The 17,182-nt window shown below is 57.6% G+C and overlaps 1 protein-coding gene across 9 annotated transcripts in view; it reads left to right on the forward strand.

Moving 5' to 3' along the window:
- Positions 1-298: 298 nt before the first annotated feature.
- The window catches only part of LDB3 (LIM domain binding 3), a 59,919-nt gene continuing 43,035 nt past the window's right edge, over positions 299-17,182 (forward strand). For 2 of the 9 annotated variants that reach the window (XM_047701683.1, XM_047701681.1), the window contains exons 1-6: positions 387-426; positions 519-634; positions 9,363-9,514; positions 10,051-10,126; positions 15,506-15,528; positions 16,609-16,812. In XM_047701683.1, coding sequence (XP_047557639.1) covers positions 542-634; positions 9,363-9,514; positions 10,051-10,126; positions 15,506-15,528; positions 16,609-16,812 — 548 coding nt within the window. In that variant the 5' untranslated portion in view covers positions 387-426; positions 519-541. Of the gene's footprint in view, positions 427-518; positions 635-9,362; positions 9,515-10,050; positions 10,127-11,423; positions 11,789-15,505; positions 15,529-16,608; positions 16,813-17,182 lie in introns of all 9 variants that reach the window. The other 7 variants (XM_047701680.1, XM_047701684.1, XM_047701688.1 and 4 more) reach the window with 7 other exon arrangements.

Here is a 17,182-nt window from a genome sequence, read left to right on the forward strand (position 1 = left end):
AATCTCAGGTCCTCACCAGGGAGCCCAGAGCAAGAAGACAGCAAATTGCAAAGCCCCTGCCCAGAGGAGCTCAGCCACAGTCTTCTGGGTGAAGGAGTGTGGGCTGAGCTGGGCAGAGAGAGCTGGGTCCGAAAGGGCAGAGGGAGCAAGGAGAGGAGAGCAAGGAGGAGAGAGCATTATCGCTAATCTGGCCAGTCCCCCATCCTGTGCCCTGGGGGGTGCTGGGTGCTGGACAGCCCTCCCCAGGGGCAATATTAGCCGTGTGAGTCACAGTGGGAGGCTGCGGGCGGGTGGAGTGTAGGGTTACAGTCCATTTATGGGAGCAGCCGAGGGCAGATATCAGTGTCGATGCCATTCGTTCCCAGCTATTCTTAGGAGCCTCTCAGGAGCTCCACCAGCCTGGCCAGACAGCAAGGGACAGAGCAGGCAAGGCTGGGGGTCGGGGGTAGGGGTCCAGGTATAGGCCAGGGAGGTGGGTGCGTGAGGGCCCTCTCACCCCTCTCTTCTCTTGTTCACAGAGACTGCCGCTGTCAGCACCAGCATGTCTTACAGCGTGACCCTGACCGGGCCCGGGCCCTGGGGCTTCCGTCTCCAGGGAGGCAAGGACTTCAACATGCCTCTCACTATCTCCCGGGTGAGTGTGTGCTGCCCACACAGCCTGGTGCCCGCAGGGGAGGACGCGCCCACAGGCAGGTGTGTGCATCCCTCCATCCCTGCGCTGTCCTGTCTGAGGCTCTTGGAAAGCAGAGCATGCCCCGTCCCCAGTCTGGGGGCTGGGACTGGCTCCAACTGGATGCTGCCAGCCACAGACCCCTGGTTTCAGCCACAGCTGTTGTCCGCCTGAGTTCACCGACCTGTTGTGAGTGTGAAACATGGGCAAGTAGTGGGTGTCTTGAGCCAAGAGGGAAATGCCAAGTTTGCTGGGTAGGCAGGCTGGTGGACGGAGTATAGTTAATGCCTTCTTAAGCCCTTCCCCGGGGAGGGGGAACCCAGGGTGCCCCTAAGCCTGGAGCATCTCCATGGAAGTGGGCTGCTGCTTTGGGAAGAGGGCACTCCTAGCATGGAGAGTGCAGGTGACAGGCCGGCAGCTGGATAGATGGACAGACTGAGGACTTCAGCGGTCCTGCTGTTGGGGCTCAAGGCTGGGCTGGGCTGGTGTTGGGCTCCAGTATCCACTCCATCCCAGGTGCAAGGTAACAGCCTCGCCTCCATACCCCCTCCCCTTTCCTGGGGCTGCTGGGGATCTCCTGACAGCTTCCTCCCTCCCTTCACAGGGGCCCTACCCATTCGGCCATGGCCACAGCTGCTCTGACTCTCTGATATCTTCTTCCCCATGCTCACCTGGGGAAATGGCCCATATGTTCTTCAGGGTCTGTGATCAGGGAACGGCCTGCTGGCAATGTCCCAGATCCCTGGAGATTGTCTGAGTAACTCTACTGCCCAGCCAGACACACTCAAGTCCAGAGAGGCGATAAGCTAGATGCACTTGAGAGGAAGCTTTGTCTTAACCACCACTGGGTCCCCCCCCACCCCTCCCCATGTCTAGAACATGGTAGGCACTCAGGTAACACTTGTCAAGGGACTCCCCAGCAAGTCTGGCAGAGCTAGGGTGAAGACCTCAGGGCTCAGGGCAGACTGTGAGGTGTGGGAGGAGCAAGATAAGCCGAGCCTGGTTTAGGGGGTCAGGCTGAGGCTGAGCTCCCCACACCGCTGGTGTGGGCACGAGGGGGCAGCCTGGGGCTCCAGGCAGTCACTGGTTGGGGGTTTGGGGGGATGGATGGCCCAGGGAGTCTGGACCATGCCCACCTGGGGACAGGGAGGCAGTTTCTTCCTCAGGGCCGAAGAGATTTGCCATGGGCCTGGGGGGTAGGGGGCAGGAACATGGGGGTGGGCAAGGGGGCCCTCAGGTGGGTACAGGGAAGGCCTGGAGGTGCTTGGCAGAGAGGACAGGAAGCCAATGCCCCCATGGAGGGGCAGTTCCAGTTGTGGAACCTGAAGTGGGCCCTTGGGGGGAAACTGAGAAGGAGAAGCCCCCCTCAGGAGTGCCAGAGGAGCCTCATAACACCTGTAAAGGACATGACCCCGGGGGGGGGGGGGTGGGCACTGGCCTGGCTCGAGTCCAGGGAGAGGACCACGTTGATCTCAATGGAGGTCTGGCTCATCTAACCTGAGTCTCCACCCCTCCAGACTCACTGTCCCAGAGACCCCGGTGTGTAATGCTAGGAGGACACCCAGAGCCTTGCATGCCCTGCCTGATGACATGCTGCCATGTGGGCTCAAATGTGTGGATGTGGCCCCCTCCCTCCAGGACCCTGCACAGCTCCCCACCTGCATGGTCGCAGGGCTATCCACCTTTACCGTCTTGGGTCCACAGGCCTCCCATGCCTGGGACTGAGCCCACATCTCCCCCCGTCCTTACAGTCCTCAAGGCCTCATGCTGGTGCTCCCTGCCCCAGTGGGTGGAAATTAGCCTCCTGGCTCAGGGGCACCCAGGATAGCCAATGACCTCACCCCGGATCTATGCACCACCTGGCCTTGGCCAGCCCAGGGCTTATATTGCAGCACAGAGGCCTTAAGCTAGACAGCAGGAAGAATGTCCCCACCGCATGGAAAGGGTATATTGGGAGGTAATGGAACCAATGACTACGGGGGACCTTTATAAATAGAACCCCCAACTCCAGCAGGGCATCGGGGGCCAGGGATAATGGCCTCTTGGCTTCCTTCAGAGGCGTGCCCCAAATCATCAAGGCAATGGAACGAGCTGGGTTGGGCGCTCGGTCCTCCCCAGGGTTCAGAACCTCTCCACAAACTCCTCTGCGGGGCCACTGATGCCCTGGGCTGGGGCATCCCCGGCTCAGGCCCAGGACACTCCCACGGGGGCTGTGGTGTTTCCTGCTGGGGCTCTCAAGGCCCTTCTGCAGCAGGAACTTCTCCCTCCGTGGGATGCTCTGGCATCCTGGCCTGAGCCTTTGGAACAGGCCAGTGGCGGCAAAAGGTGGTGGGGTGGGGGGTGGGGGTAATGAAGGCAGGGCCTGCTCACTCTCAGCAGGGCCGACACCCCTGGGCACCTGAGAGAGGTGGGGGGGCGGCTCTGGGATTACCATCTCACCTCAGTGTCAGCCAAACTGAGGCTCAGATTTGCTTGGGAGCTCCGGTGACCTCAGTAACCCCTAACTCCCTGGCTTGCCCTCCACCCTTGGGCTGGGGATTAGCAGAAGAAGACTGAATGGAGCCTGTCCCTTGTCAGCTGGAGATGCAGGCTGCCATTCCTCCTGTAAGAAGGCTGCCCCCCTCAGGCAGTGGTAGCTCCAGTCTCCACCCTACTCTGCCCCTGCCCCACCCACCTGCCAGAATCAACCCTGGGCAGATAACAGCCACCCACGGCCTCCTTTCAGTGGGTCTCCACCGAGGACCCACAGAGAAGTGGGCTCAGGAGGGAAAGTGGGAGGGGGGAGGGGAAATGCCTTTATTTATCCGGGACAGGTGCGGCTGGGCCTGCAACATGAGCTCCCCTCCCACCGCCCCCCTCCCAGCCCTAGCCAATTCTCCAGGAAGTGGGGGAGGGATGGGAGCAGCCACGGCTCCAAAGGCCGGGCCTGCCCCTGTCCAAGCTAGGTCAAGAGGCTGGGGCCATGGTCTGGGGCCTTGTCTTTGGTGCATGCTGCAGCCCTTGACTTTATGGAAGAAGTGTGTGCTTTTGTCTGGCTCTGTTGCTCACAGTTGTGTTGCCTTTGGAGCCAAGTTGTCGGTTCTCCTGCTCAACCTGGTTGGCTCATCTGTGAAATGGGAGTGTGCATGGCTGAGTGCTTTCTAACAAGCACTGGGAAAGTGCTGTGGACCTGTTGTTCTGCTGAGGTGGTGGTGAGGATGGGGGAGCGGTGTGGGGCCTGAGCCTGGCCGCCGGGGTGGGGTGGGGTGGGCGTGCGGGATGCCCCTCTCTCTGCTCCAAGGCCTCTGTCCCTTAAGACCTTATTTGTCTGGCCTTGTAGGCTCTCCTGGAGCACCAGCCCAGAAGCTTTTGCTTCTTTGCTGGTTTTGGGTTTTTTTTTGTTGTTCCAGTATTTGTCAGATATCCTAGTTACGGTGGGGACGTAGAGGACAGAGGGTCCCCTGGGAGGGGGAGGGGGACAGGCCAAGACTATTCTGGGTTAACTGTGCCGGTCATTCCTGGAATTTTGAGGCCTTAGTGCTGTTTCTTGGGCAGCGCCTAGCAGTGCTGACAGGCTGAGCTGTTTATAGCCACACTGAAGGTCAGGCAAGCCTCCGGAGGACTGCTGTGAGGCTGGCCAGGGCCTTCCCAGATGAGCGAATGGGGAAGATAACCGGACAGAGGCCCCCAGCTGGGGAATGCATTCTTGGAGGTTCTCAGGCCAGGCATTAGCCCTGTCTGCTTCCCTCCCAGGTGCTCAGAGCTGTCCCTGACTCCATAGTTTACATTTGGGTTGACTCTCAGTGTTGTTCAATCTGTGGGTTTGGGCCAACATAGAATAACTTAGATCCACAATATCACATCATAGAAAATATTTTCACTGCCGTAAAAATCCTCTGGGCAAGGAGAGGCTCTTTGTGTATAGCCAAGACTCTGGCTTGTATATTAGCCAGGGTGGAACTGGGGAGTGGGGCCATGGGGAGACAGAAGTTTCCAGTGAAAGGATGAGGGATGGAGCAATGCCCCAGGGGAGGCCAGATGGGCAAGGAGGAGAGCATGGCGTGATGGTAATTTAATCAGATCATGTTAAATGCACTTAGGGCTCCATGGGAAGTCTGCTGGGGTGGTCAGTCTAGGTGGTTTGGGAGGAGATGCTGGAAGTTGCATAGTTCACGGCATCTACCACCTACCCTTGCCCCGCAAGCCCCTGCCACACCTACGCTGGCAGCTCTAGAAGGGAAGGAAGGCAGGGACCTGTCTGGTTTGGAGCACCAAGAGTGAGGGCTGGGAGCCTTTGCAGAGCCCAGCCACCCCCCTGCCACCAGGGAGCTGGGGAAATAGGATCCTATGTGCACCTGAGCCCTGACCAGTGCCTTGCTTCCATGGGACCCTAGTCAGGACTTCTGTCTCTTCCAGCTGATGCTTAGGCCCCTCTAGGGACCGACGCTGGCTTAGGACCGGTCAGTTGAGGCTGGCCCCTCATACCCCGCTTCCTTCCAGCCCCAGATTTTGTTTCCCAGTGGAGCCAGGGTACAGCTGCCCAGTCTCCTCCCCTATGGAGCCCTCCGGGGGCAGGGCTGGGGGCCAGCCCCTGTCTCTCCTCCACTGGGAACTTCCCTGAGGCTTTCTCAGCTCTGCACCTCCTTATGGGATAACCTATTTAAACATGTAATCCTCCCAGCGATCGTGTGCAAAAGGCATTGCTGCTAACTTTACCCAGAGAGTGTGGAGGCTGCCCTGTATCCTCAGGTCTGGCTTGGACCAAGTCTGTGCTCTTTGCTTTATTGCCTCCCTACAAGTCATCCAATACTATTGCCTCCCTACAAGTCACAGAGGCCACGGCTGCTCCCTGGCACCTGCTGGCCTGGTGTCTCTTCTCACGGATCCAAAACCACAGCCCAACAAGGAGGAAGGGCTCTCATGAGCCTGGTGGCAGTTTTGGCCCCCAGGGACCTCAGGAGCTTTTGAGACCAGACCATGCTCCTGGAGCTCTGCCCACATCTGGGCTCTGAGTTGAGAGATGGCTGGTGGTCGGAGAAGAATGAAAAGTGAAGTGGGAATGAACTGTTGTTATGAAGAGGTTTTCAAATGCTCAAAAGAGGATATAAAGACTTCAAAGAAAAAAATCCTCCAAGTATTTAGTGGCTTTGGGTCCTCTGTGGAACAAGGAACACAGAGAGAGAAGCAGAGAGTCAGGCAAGAGACACATGGGTATACCACACCTGCATTGCACTCTTCCCGAGTCCTGGGCTTTGGGCAGGGGTCACCGGGTGGCCTCACCCTCCTGCAGGGCAGGCTGCTTCTGAGAAGAGGGTGGGGATCTGATGGCCCTTGGACCGAGCAGTGGGCAACCTCCTTAGGGTCCTTGGCTCCTCTTAGGAGACTTGGACAGAGCCAAAGAGCACCCTTCCAGAAGAGAATTACAGTACTCTCCACCCACCTCCACCCACCCCCAGTCTCAGAGGTCATGGGCCCTGCTCAGGGCAGCTAAAAGCCAGGCCAGCTGAGCCCTGATGAGCAGACACAGGTGTGGGGAGAGAGGTGCCAGGCAGGCAGGAGCTAGCTTTGCACTCTCCTGGGGGAGCTCGGTTGCTAACCAGGCCCTGGGGAGGCTGGGCACTTCCCAGGGAACCAGGATCACCCAATCTATACTGAAAATGAGGTAGAGCCAGGCAAGGGTGAGGCAGGAGACCCCATGGAAAGATATGGTGTTAGCCCGCGCTTGAGAGAGACAGATGTCCCCAGAGCAGCTCCAAAGAGAGGGCATTCCCAATAGTCCTACACCTTGCCCTAGCTGATCTGGCCCCAGCAGCTCTTGGATGTCATTCTGGCATCCTTGCTCACACTGACATCCATGATCTTCTGGACACAGCTCCAGTCCTGGCTGGCAGGCCTCACCTCTGCAGGCAGAAGGCCTGCCCTTCTATCTGGGGTCTGTGGTTGCCATACCTGGGAGCTCATTATGCGGTCTGTAGATGGTGAGAAGCATCTGGGAGAGTCCTGGTATGGGGAAGCCCTGGTGTGGGGTGTTCTACTGTATGGGAGCCCTTGTGTGGGGGTATCCTACTGTGGGGGAGCCCTGTGGGTGGTTCACGAGGACTGCAGAGGCATTGCACAATTCACCCTGAATGGAAGCATATTGGTATCCGGTATTTTCTCTGAAAAACTTCCAAACTAAGACGGATTACCATACGGAGAGGCTAGACATGTGACACAGAAAGCTGAACCATGTGAAGGTAGAAGCTCAGTGGTGGGTGTGGGGATGCTCCCTGTAGAATTCTGTCTGCTTTCTCTATTTGAAGATATATATCAGAAAATGCTGGGGATAGCATAGGCCTGAACGTGAAACCAGGAGGAGTAGGGAAAGCCGGTTTTCTGCAGACAGGCCCAGCTCACAGCTCAGCTTGCCCTCAGGAGTCCCCTCTTGGCCCAGAAAGTGCTTTTTCTCTGGGTTTTTTGTTTTGTTGTTGTTGTTTTTTTACCCTTTTTTCAACCCTTAAAATAAAAGGAAACAACACTCCTGTCATTAGTAGAGGCTCCCTGAGGCCATGAATTTGGGGATAAGGGATGTGCATTTTGAGAAGGCCCAAGTAATTATTTTTTTTAAGATTTTATTTATTTATTAGAGAGAGAGTGTGTGTGCTCATGAGCAGGAGGAGGGGAAGAAGGAGAGTGGGGAGCCCAACATGGGGCTTGATCCCAGAACCCTAAGATCATGACCTGAGCCAAAGGCAGATGCTCAACCAACTGAGCCACCCAGGCACCCCAGCCCAAGTAATTCTAAGATACCCCTGTTGGAGCCAGGAAAGTGGGCTGGACTTTGGTTTCCTGGCAATCTATCGGGTGGTTTCTCTACTGTCCCTGCCAGGTCTCTGTGGATTCATGGGTGAGGGGAGGCTACTCGGTATTGGCAAAGCTAGCACAGTCCCCAGGGCTAACAGGGCACTTCCTCCTTGAGGACTCGTCTGCTCTTGCTGCTGTCCCTGGGTTTGCACAGGCGGTTTGCGGCCTGGCCTGTAGAGCCCACCAGGGACTAGAGCCTGGTGACCACAGGTGGCCCTGGTTTGGTGGAAGATTCCTCATGAAGGGTGTGGTAGGAGGCTTCCGTCCATGTCTGGGAGCCCAGGGCCTGGCAACCAGGATAGGGGACTTTCCCTAGGTCCTCTTTGGACTCCTTCTAGGATGGTCCCCCAGGCCAGGGCCAGAAAACGGCTTCTGCCAGCATTAGAAGCCAGCCTTGTCCCTGGGTTGTAGACAGGAAGGTGACTGAGATGTGCCCAGAGAAGCCAGGAAAGCTGGCTGGTGGGCATGTTGGGGAACAAAAGCCAAGGGACATCCTCTAGTTACAGCTTGGTGGGGGCTGGCTCCCAGAGCCTCCTCTTTCCTGTGATGTCACTGGGGCGAGCCCTATACATCATTCTACATGATGTCACAGGGGGCCTTCCATATGTCATGGGGGTCAAGTCATTCTTTGTGTTATCTGTAGGGGGTAGAGTATGGTATTTCATGTTGTGACATGGGGGTGTAAAGCCAGTCTCGGTGACATTCCATGAGGCATCTTTGGAACTGGAGCTTCCTCACATTCCATGTGATGTCCCAAGGGGCCAGCCATCAAGTTATTATAGGTGATATCATCTAGGTCCTCCAGAATTTTGTGTTTCAAGTGACATCTCTGGGCTGGTGGGGGGCATGCTATTACGGAGGGCCAGGCCTGCGGAATTTGGGATTGTGCATGATGTTTACTGAGAGTGGGTCTGAGCCATCCTGACATTGCATGTAATGTCCCTGGGAGTGTGGCCTTGACATGACAGGAGATATTCTTGACGTGTGGTATCTATAGCATTCTGTGTGATCACCCTGGGAATAGGGGGCCCCAGACTCTAACATTCTGTGATGTCATTAGTGTGCAGGATTTGGGATCTGGTCCCCACACCTGCATCTCCTCTTCTGGAAGTCTGAAGCCAGCCACATAGTGCTGAGCCTTGCCCCATGCCCCAGCGGACCTTGCTTCCACAGCTCTCTGCCTCCCTGCCATGATAGCCCTAGGCACTTGCCCTGGGGTGCTCCCCTGAGGGCTCATCTGTTCTGGCTACTAGCCTGGCAGAGTCTCTATGGTGGTGCTGAGTCTTAACTCGTGCATATACCTTCCCTCCTGGAGCCCAGAAAGTACCCCATGGGTTTTGGGGGTACAGCCATTATAGTAGGCTAATTGGTGTAACAGACAGCCCCCAAGTCTCAATGGCCTAGCATAGCAGAAGCTTACTTCTCCCTCGTGCAACATCAGATGCAGTACTTCTTAATCCTCTCTCCTCCAAGCAGTGAGTCGAGGATTCGGGTCCTTCCGTTGGTGGCTCAGCTGTCCTCTTCTGGGTCCTCTGCATCCAGTCAGCTAAGAAGCGGAGAGAGTGCAGGATGGCAAGGATGGTGGCAAGGGGTAGGCCTGGAAGTGGCAGGTTTTGCTTCCATCCACATTCCCCTAGCCAGGGCTGGGCTCTGGGTCACATTCAGATACAGAACGCTAGGCAGAGGGGTGATGGTGTGCCAGGAGGAGGCATGGGGCTTGGGGAGCAGCAGGTGCTGCTCATAGTGAATGAAAGAGGAAATGGCAGGCCTCTACTGGATGATCCCAGGTGACTCTTCCTCAAGAACGGCCCAACCTCGGGTCCACCCTTTGTATGCTCACTGCCGCCCCCACCATCTGTCATTCTCTCAGATCACACCGGGGAGCAAGGCCGCCCAGTCCCAGCTCAGCCAGGGTGACCTCGTGGTGGCCATCGATGGAGTCAACACAGACACCATGACCCACCTGGAAGCTCAGAACAAGATCAAGTCTGCTAGCTACAACCTGAGTCTCACGCTGCAGAAGTAGGTGGGAGCTCTCCAGAGCAGGGGGTAGAGGGATGTGGGCATTAAGGGCCCAAGAGAAGGGGTCCGGCAGCAGTCATGTGGGCCCATCCTGTGCCACAGGATCACACAGGAAAGTAAGGAGGGCCTCTGGACCAGGAGGAGGACAGGGCCAAGCCATCAAACACCTGACACATCTGTACCTCACTTTATGGATAAGCCTTGGGGGATCAGGGAGGTCACAGTGCTGCCAGTCAGTGCGAGGGGAGTTGGGCTGAAAGCCAGGGTCTTCCCTGCCTCCTCTTTGCCCCAGATAGCCTCCCAAGGACCTAACAGAGGCCCATGGGAGCAAAGTGTCCAAGGGCCATGACTTCTTCATCCTGGTCAGGCCCAGTGCCTTCCTGGAGTCACCCAGTCCATGGGGAGGACAGTGGACCTGAAGCTGTCACCCAATGACCCGGGTCTCTGATGCTCTCTATCTCCAGCCCTGCCCTGGCAGGACCTCCTGGTCTTAGTGGCAATTGTCTTCACTTGGACCCCTTTCTGGTTTCTTCCAGGTCAAAACGCCCCATCCCCATCTCCACAACAGCACCCCCGGTCCAGTCCCCTCTGCCGGTGATCCCCCACCAGAAGGTAGGTGACTCTACTCTCAGTGGTCGTTCCTATGGGGTGGCCCCTGGTCTGCCTGCCTGGCCCTTGGTTGGCCCAAACCGGACAGAGTAGTAGGATTAGCCATCTCCTTGCCCCAGCTATGGCTGAGCGTGAGGGAGTGGGGGCAGGCCCCCAAGAAGAGGCGTTCCAGCCCCCATGCAGTACAAAGTGTCGGGTGTCTGCCTGGGTGCTAGTCCTGGGACCTCATGGCTGGGCTGCTGGGAAACCAGCCTAGGCCATGGTGTTTTTAGGAGAGGGATCTTCCTCCCAGCTAGGTGGGGACAAAGAGCCTGAGGGTACTGGGAGGGGATCACTGGGGCATGAAAGCCAGAGACCCTGGTTTGAGCAGCCAGCCCAGGCATGGAGGGAGGGGGCCTGCTGGTCCTCAGAGTTTATCCCTAACATAGGGTCTCTCCCTCCGTTTTCCACTGCCCCTCCCGACTGGATGTCCCAACAGCCCCCTCAGAGGTGCTGATGGTAGTCAGGCAGCAAGCCCAAGGCAGGCATACCTCACCACCTTGCCTGCCACCCCCTCAGTGCTCCCTTGAAGCAGGTCAACACTGTGTGCCAAAAGGACTTGACCTGAAGCATGGAAGGCCCACCCCACCCCTCCTGCAGGGCCCACTCCCTGCCTCCTGCATGACCTCATTCTGAAAGGAAGAGGCTGACAGGGGCTTGGGGTGGGTGACAGATGGGGGAAGGGAGCAGAGGGCTGCTTAGGAGAAGCTGCACAGGCAGACTGTGGGAACAAGCTGTCAGCCCCACAGTGTCCCAGTTTTCCCTCTTGCATTTCTACTTTGTCTGACCACTGCCAGCTCAGGGTGGGGGGCCTCTGGCTGGCCATGTGGAGGCATCTCAGTATGGGGTTGGTAGAGCAGGAGGCCAGGCTGTGCCAACTAGGGGCTTCCACTCAGGGCAATGGGAAGCAGAGAGAGGATGGAGGAGGCTCTCCCCAACTCCCTGAGGCCCACGTCCCCTTTCCCGCAGCCCTGCAGGTGGGCTGGCTTGGCTTGGCTTTTTGTGTGGGGCTGGCACTTTGGTCAGGAGGATGTGGGCCTCAGGGCCAGGGATGGGCACCTCCCTCCCTCTCCTCGACAAAACCTTTCTCTTGCAGGTGTCCGTTGTGTCCCCTCCCGAGCTCTGCGTGGTCGCAGAGGGGGGCAGGCTGCTGGGCGCTCACACTAACACCTGTGTTTCAGGTCCTTGCGGAAGCGCTGGGACCCGTATGGCCTCTAACCGCTCTCTTCTCTCTCCCCTGCATGGCGCTGCTCTGGGCCAGGACCCCGCTCGGGACATGAACGGCAGCCCAGCGGCACTCAACCCCAACCCTGAGGCGAGGGCGAGTCTGGGCACCCCGGGCACCCCGGAGCTCAGGCACACCTTTAGCTCCTTCTCCCAGACCTCCGTCTTCTCCTCACACACGGAGGCCTCTGAGCCCGGCCCTCCGCGGGGCAGCCCAGGGGCCAAGACCAGCCTGGAGGGAGCCCTGGACTCACTCAGCCCGAAAGCCCTGCAGGGCTCAAGCCAGCCAAGGCAGTATAACAACCCCATTGGCCTGTACTCAGCAGAGACCCTGAGGGAGATGGCTCAGATGTATCAGATGAGCCTCCGAGGGAAGGCCTCAGGTGCTGGACTCCCAGGAGGGTAGGTAACAGGTGCGCCGCTCTCTGCTGGTGGTCTGGGGCCACCAGGGTCCTCAGTGCTCATGGAGGCTCGGCCAGGCAGTCAGAGCAAGGAGCTGGCCTCAGTCGGCCCACGCGGTGGCATAAGCCTGGAGCCATACAAGTAATGACCTGGCCGGTATTTTTGTCAGGAGCCAGACGCGTCATTATTTTCCACAAGCTGGGGTGACGTGTTGGATCCAGCAGAGGGGGAAACTGAGGCTCAGAGATTTAGTCAAGGTCCAGCCGTCCTGCTGCTAAGTGGCTAAGTGAGGTCTGAATGCAAGAGATACTGACTCCCAAAACGTCCACACCAGCAACACCTTGCCACATCCACCCCCCCACAAGATGAAGCCTGCTGCCTCAAGGAACCCTGGGACAAAGGTCCCTCCCCTGGAGGAGCCCTGAGGCAGAAGCAGGGAAGAAATAGAAAGGTAGGAGGGTAAGTTCTCTGGGGGCTGGGAGTGATCTGGGAAGACTGCCTGTAGGTGGGAGCGACTGAGATGGGTGCAGAAAGATTCAGGAATGGGGTGAGTGTCATGGGCTTGTAGAACTGAGCCTAGATAGAATGAGGCAAGGAAGAACCGAGGACAAAGAGGGTGTGTAGGAGAACAGTAGCCTGCCCCCCCACAACCCGCTGAGCGCCAGCTGGTGGGACTCTGTGAGCACAGGAGCTAAAAGAACCTGCAACCAGGGTGCGCATCGTGGAGGGGCTGAGGGGAGGGAGCCCCCAAGCCGAGCACGTGCTAGCTTCTAAGCCCTTCCTGCTTGTATCTTATTCTAACTTCTCAGCTACAATCAGTATAATTATCTTCATGTGCTCTAGAGGTGGAGCAGGCTGAGTCAAGGCCATTATGGCCCAGTGGTTAGGGGTTCAGGGCTCTTCCTCTGTACCTGGGTGTGAGACTGTCCATATATCAGGATTGCTGGCAGGATGGAAAGAGGACACATGTTGCACAGCCCTGAACTCTGTGCCGGCACACTTGCCTTGTGCTACCTGAAGTCACACAGTAGATGCTCCCAGGAGTTAGAATCAGAACCTGGGTCAGTCTGGCCCCGCCCATGTCCTTCCTTTGCCCTTGCCACAGAAGGTACCTGTGCCCCACTGGTTCACTGCTCCCTTGCCGATCCCCAGCTTCCCCATATCCCTCAGCTCTTTCTGGGATCCTGGCTGAAGCTAGCCTTGAGCACTCCACAGCCTGAGCACCTGGACCCCAGCCTCCTCAGACCAAGGCGTCAGAACCATAAACCCTGGGCTTTTTCCAGCAAGGAGTTTTCTGCCAAAAAACTCAAGGAATGACAGAGCAGAAATGGCCTCCTTCCACCTTGGATGGGCTGGTAGCTCTTTCTGGTGCTCTCTGGAACTGGCCCCTAGCAGGGAAATCAGTCTCTGAGAGACAGGGACCTCCATGAAGCCCACCTACAGTGACAGTAATATGTCCCCTTGTGAGCCCTCAGTCTAGACTTGGGGCCAACTCACAGTCCATGTGCTTTATTTAACTTCAGTTCTCAGCAACTTCAGAGGTGAGCATCATTTCCCCCATTTCCTAGCTGAGAAGTAGAAGCTCAGAGTGAGTGATTTGCTCAAGGTCACACCCAGCTAATAAGCACAGTGGCACACTGGGCTGGTACCTGGGTCAGCCTGACTCCTCCGTACATGGTGATAGGGACCTCACAACCTGGCCAGCAAAGTCAAGGGCCAGCCCCATCCCAGCTTCCCATGACTCCAGGGGTGCCTTCCCTCTGGTGCAGGGGCTTCTCAGAAGCCAACAAGTGTTAATTTATTACTTGACACTCAGAGCAGCAGGGTCCAACAGCTTCTCTAAGGATAGACAGGCTAGTGGAAGGAATACATCTCTCCGTTCATCCACAGTAAAGGCTATGTTGCAGTCCCCAGGCGATGCTGGATGCAGGGAGCCTCTGACCTGGGCTAGCCCAGGCAGCTTCTGATGGGCTGAGGCTACCAGCTTTGCTAAGTGCCTATGTGCTGGAAGGTGACAGGGCTGGTAACTGCTAATCCCCACATCCCATCCATTGCACATGTAAGTCATGACAAGGGCTTTACACTCAGGATTCTGTTTAGTGTGCATAGCCTGTCTGTGCAGTGGCCGCCACCATCTCGATTTTGTGAATGAGGGACCGAGGCTGAGATGGGTGGGGAACTGCCCAGAGTCACAGCGCTAGGAAGATTCAGGGTAAGGATTTAAACTCTGTCCCACCTGGCTCCAAAAGGAAGTTCCTTCTCCTTCTCTCCAGGCAGCTTGCAATGTGAGTCTTCGGCAGCTTGAATCCTCTGGGGAGGACTGGTGAGAACAAACAGGGTGTGAGGTCCGCAGGCCAGAGCATGGCAGCAGTCCCTCTCCATCCACCGCAAGCTGGCAGGGCAGGGCAGTACCCCTCAGGGCACTCGGTGCAGGGGCCTCTAGGTGGATCTTGACTGATTCTCCCCGAGACCTGGTGCTGGCTCCTCTCTGAGCTGTCTGCTGAGGGCCACTCAGCCTCCAAGTCTTCAGGTGGGAGCTAGGCATGGAGCAGGAGTCAATGCCAAAGATGGTGCTGGCTGCCGGGTGCTGGGACAGGGAAGGGCAGAGGCGGCACTCCCCCTCCCCACCCCACTGCCCTCTGTAGGGGACATTGGGCTGGTCAGGGCAAGAGCTGACCCTGCAGCTGTCAGCACTGGTCAGAAATGGAGAAGGGATGGAAGATCTTTCCTAATATAGCTCCACTTGGAGCTATTTGAGCCTAGAGGACAGAGGGAATTTTATCAGCTCCAAGACTGTAAGGCGTGCAGCTAGAGGGCCCCCTAGCTTTGGCCTGGCCAAGGGATGACCAGGGTCAGGCTAGTTGGGGCCCAGGATCTCCCAGCCAGAGCCCCAAGTGGTCCAGTCTGCGACAGGGGCAGGGATGCCACCTGTGCTCTTTTCCCTCATTTCTGGCAAGGCCATTGTTGTTGCCCCAGTCTGCCCTGCAAGGGATTTGCATTTAAGGAAACCTAATGCAGGAAATGCCTCCCCCAAAGAGATGATGCTCCAGGAGGCTCGCTCTAGACAAAAGCAAGGGCAGGGTCCCTCTTGGGTCTGAGTTGGGTTGCCTTGGCTAGGCTCTTTCCTGCAATACCCCTTGGACCTTCTCCTGAGCCTCCGCCTTCCTCCATCCTGCCTCACTGACCGTCCACAGGGCCTTTAGAGACAGTCACAGGGGACTGCACCCCTGTGCCCCAGAAGTAGAATACATCTGGGAGACTGTGGGTAACCCGTCTGCACCCCCCAGCACCACTGCCAATTACACAAGGATAAGTCCAGAATGGCTTACTAGCTAGGAGGCTCCTACAGCCTGGGCTTGGCCCATAGCAGCCACAGCTGGTCCTGTCTCCCTCTCCATCTTCCTGTCTTGGGGTCTCCAGCCAGGCAGTATGTGGCACCCATGAAGATGGACTAGAAAACCCTTATTCCTGGCAAAGCTTCAAGCACTGTGGACCTACTGAGAGGGAAGCACCACTATCAGCACCTTTGACCCAAACTCAGAGACCGTGACCCTGACTTGGAGCCCTGCCCCTCTCCTCGGGACTCCTCCCCCAGCGCCTGTCAGAGCTGGAGCAGCCTCCATGAGGGCCAATCTGAGGATGGTCCCAGCGCTCAGAGCCCCTGGCAGGACCACACTCTGATAGCCCTGTCTTCTTTGCTCTTTCTCTCCTCCCCAGGTGGTAGCCAACTCTCCAGCCAAGTTAGTATCAAAGGAAAGCATGTGTGTGCGCTCGTGTGCACATCCCAGCATGCGTCCGAGTGTCTGTGGGTCTGGACAGCGTGCGCCTGCGTCAGCACGTGTAGTGCGTGTGCATGTGTGAGTGGGCGTGCATTCATGTCCCGGAGCGAGCCTGCATGTGAGTGGAGCTGCAAGTATGGAGGAAAGGCACTGGGGAGGGGTGCCAGGGCTCTGTCTGATGTGCCCTTTCCCTTCGCCCTTTCCTGTGGTGGCTGCTTCAGACCAGCAGGCTGGCTCTGGGGGGTGGGGGGGACGGTGGTGGAGTGTGTGCCGTGCTCCTGATGGGTTCCACGTGAGCCTGAAGACATTTCTGTCCCGGCGGCGGTGGCGGGACCGCTCCGAAGGGCTGCGCTTGACCTTCTGGGCCCGAGGAGTGCACTCATCTGTTGGAGGGGAGCGCCCCGATGGGCAGAGACTGGTGGCCGCACAGCCAGCTGGACTTGAGGGGGACTGAGCAGCCCGAGTCCTGCTCCGAGGAAGAAACACGTGCCCTGGATCATCTGGAGGAGCAGAGCCCTGGGCCACAGAGGGCATGGACAGCAGGATGAGCCCCGTCGTGGAGGAACTTTGCTCAGAACCCCTATGGGTGCCCGGCGGGGCTGCTTTTTGCCTTTCGGTCATTCTGGACCCTGCTTGGGCTGCCACTGCTTCTCACGTGTGGCCCAGCTCCTGTCCCCGACCCCCAACCCTCTTTGTCTCTGCTTCCTTGCTGGTGAGTTGAGAGAGCTTTCAATGCCTGGCGCCCCCTGCTGACCCTGAGATGTAGCTCAGGCTGAGCAGAGGCTTCCCAGGGTCTGGCATTGCCAGAGTGGGCAAGAGAAACCTGCCACGAAAGGCTCTGGGGAGGGTGCTAGGGTTTTCTCTACCAGATACCGCTGTCCATAGTTCAGGGGACTTGGGGGACCTATCTGGGATCAGGCCTTGGGAGGTCTCTCTACCACCAGCCCTCGCCTTGACCCCCTGTGTAACACCACCTGTTGCCTTTTCTCCTTCCGCCTCCTTTCCTCTTCCTCCTCTGCTCTCCCTGCTGCCTTCCCCCAGCGCGGACTACCAGGAACGGTTCAACCCCAGTGCCCTGAAGGACTCTGCCCTGTCCACCCACAAGCCCATTGAGGTGAAGGGGCTGGGCGGCAAGGCCACCATCATCCATGCGCAGTACAACACACCCATCAGCATGTACTCCCAGGACGCCATTATGGACGCCATTGCTGGGCAGGCCCAGGCCCAGGGCAGTGACTTCAGTGGGTAAGCGCCTCCCCTCCTCCGCCGTTGCTCATCGGTCATCGCCTCCACCACTGGCTGGGCCTCCTCACCAGTAGAGGCCAACAGCACCAGGCTGCTTGGTGCCATCAGAGACTTTGGGCATCGAGACCAGCTTTCCTCCCTCACCTTGAGCATCTAGGGCCATGGCTGTTGGAGGGGAACTTTTGCCAGGCCTTCCAGAATACCATATTCTCTCTTCAGAATCAGTCTCAGCTTTAGGAGAGGGGTGGAGAATCGACGAATATGGTGCTTGCTCCAAGCTTCTCACAGCTTCTGCATTTTCCCCCAGGCTCCGCAAGGGGGTCAGTTTAGAAAGAAACATCCGGAATTCTGGGTCACATCTGGATAAACC

The sequence above is a fragment of the Lutra lutra genome, chromosome 14 (genome assembly GCF_902655055.1).
Source record: "Lutra lutra chromosome 14, mLutLut1.2, whole genome shotgun sequence".
In the NCBI taxonomy this organism is placed as follows: Eukaryota; Metazoa; Chordata; class Mammalia; order Carnivora; family Mustelidae; genus Lutra; species Lutra lutra.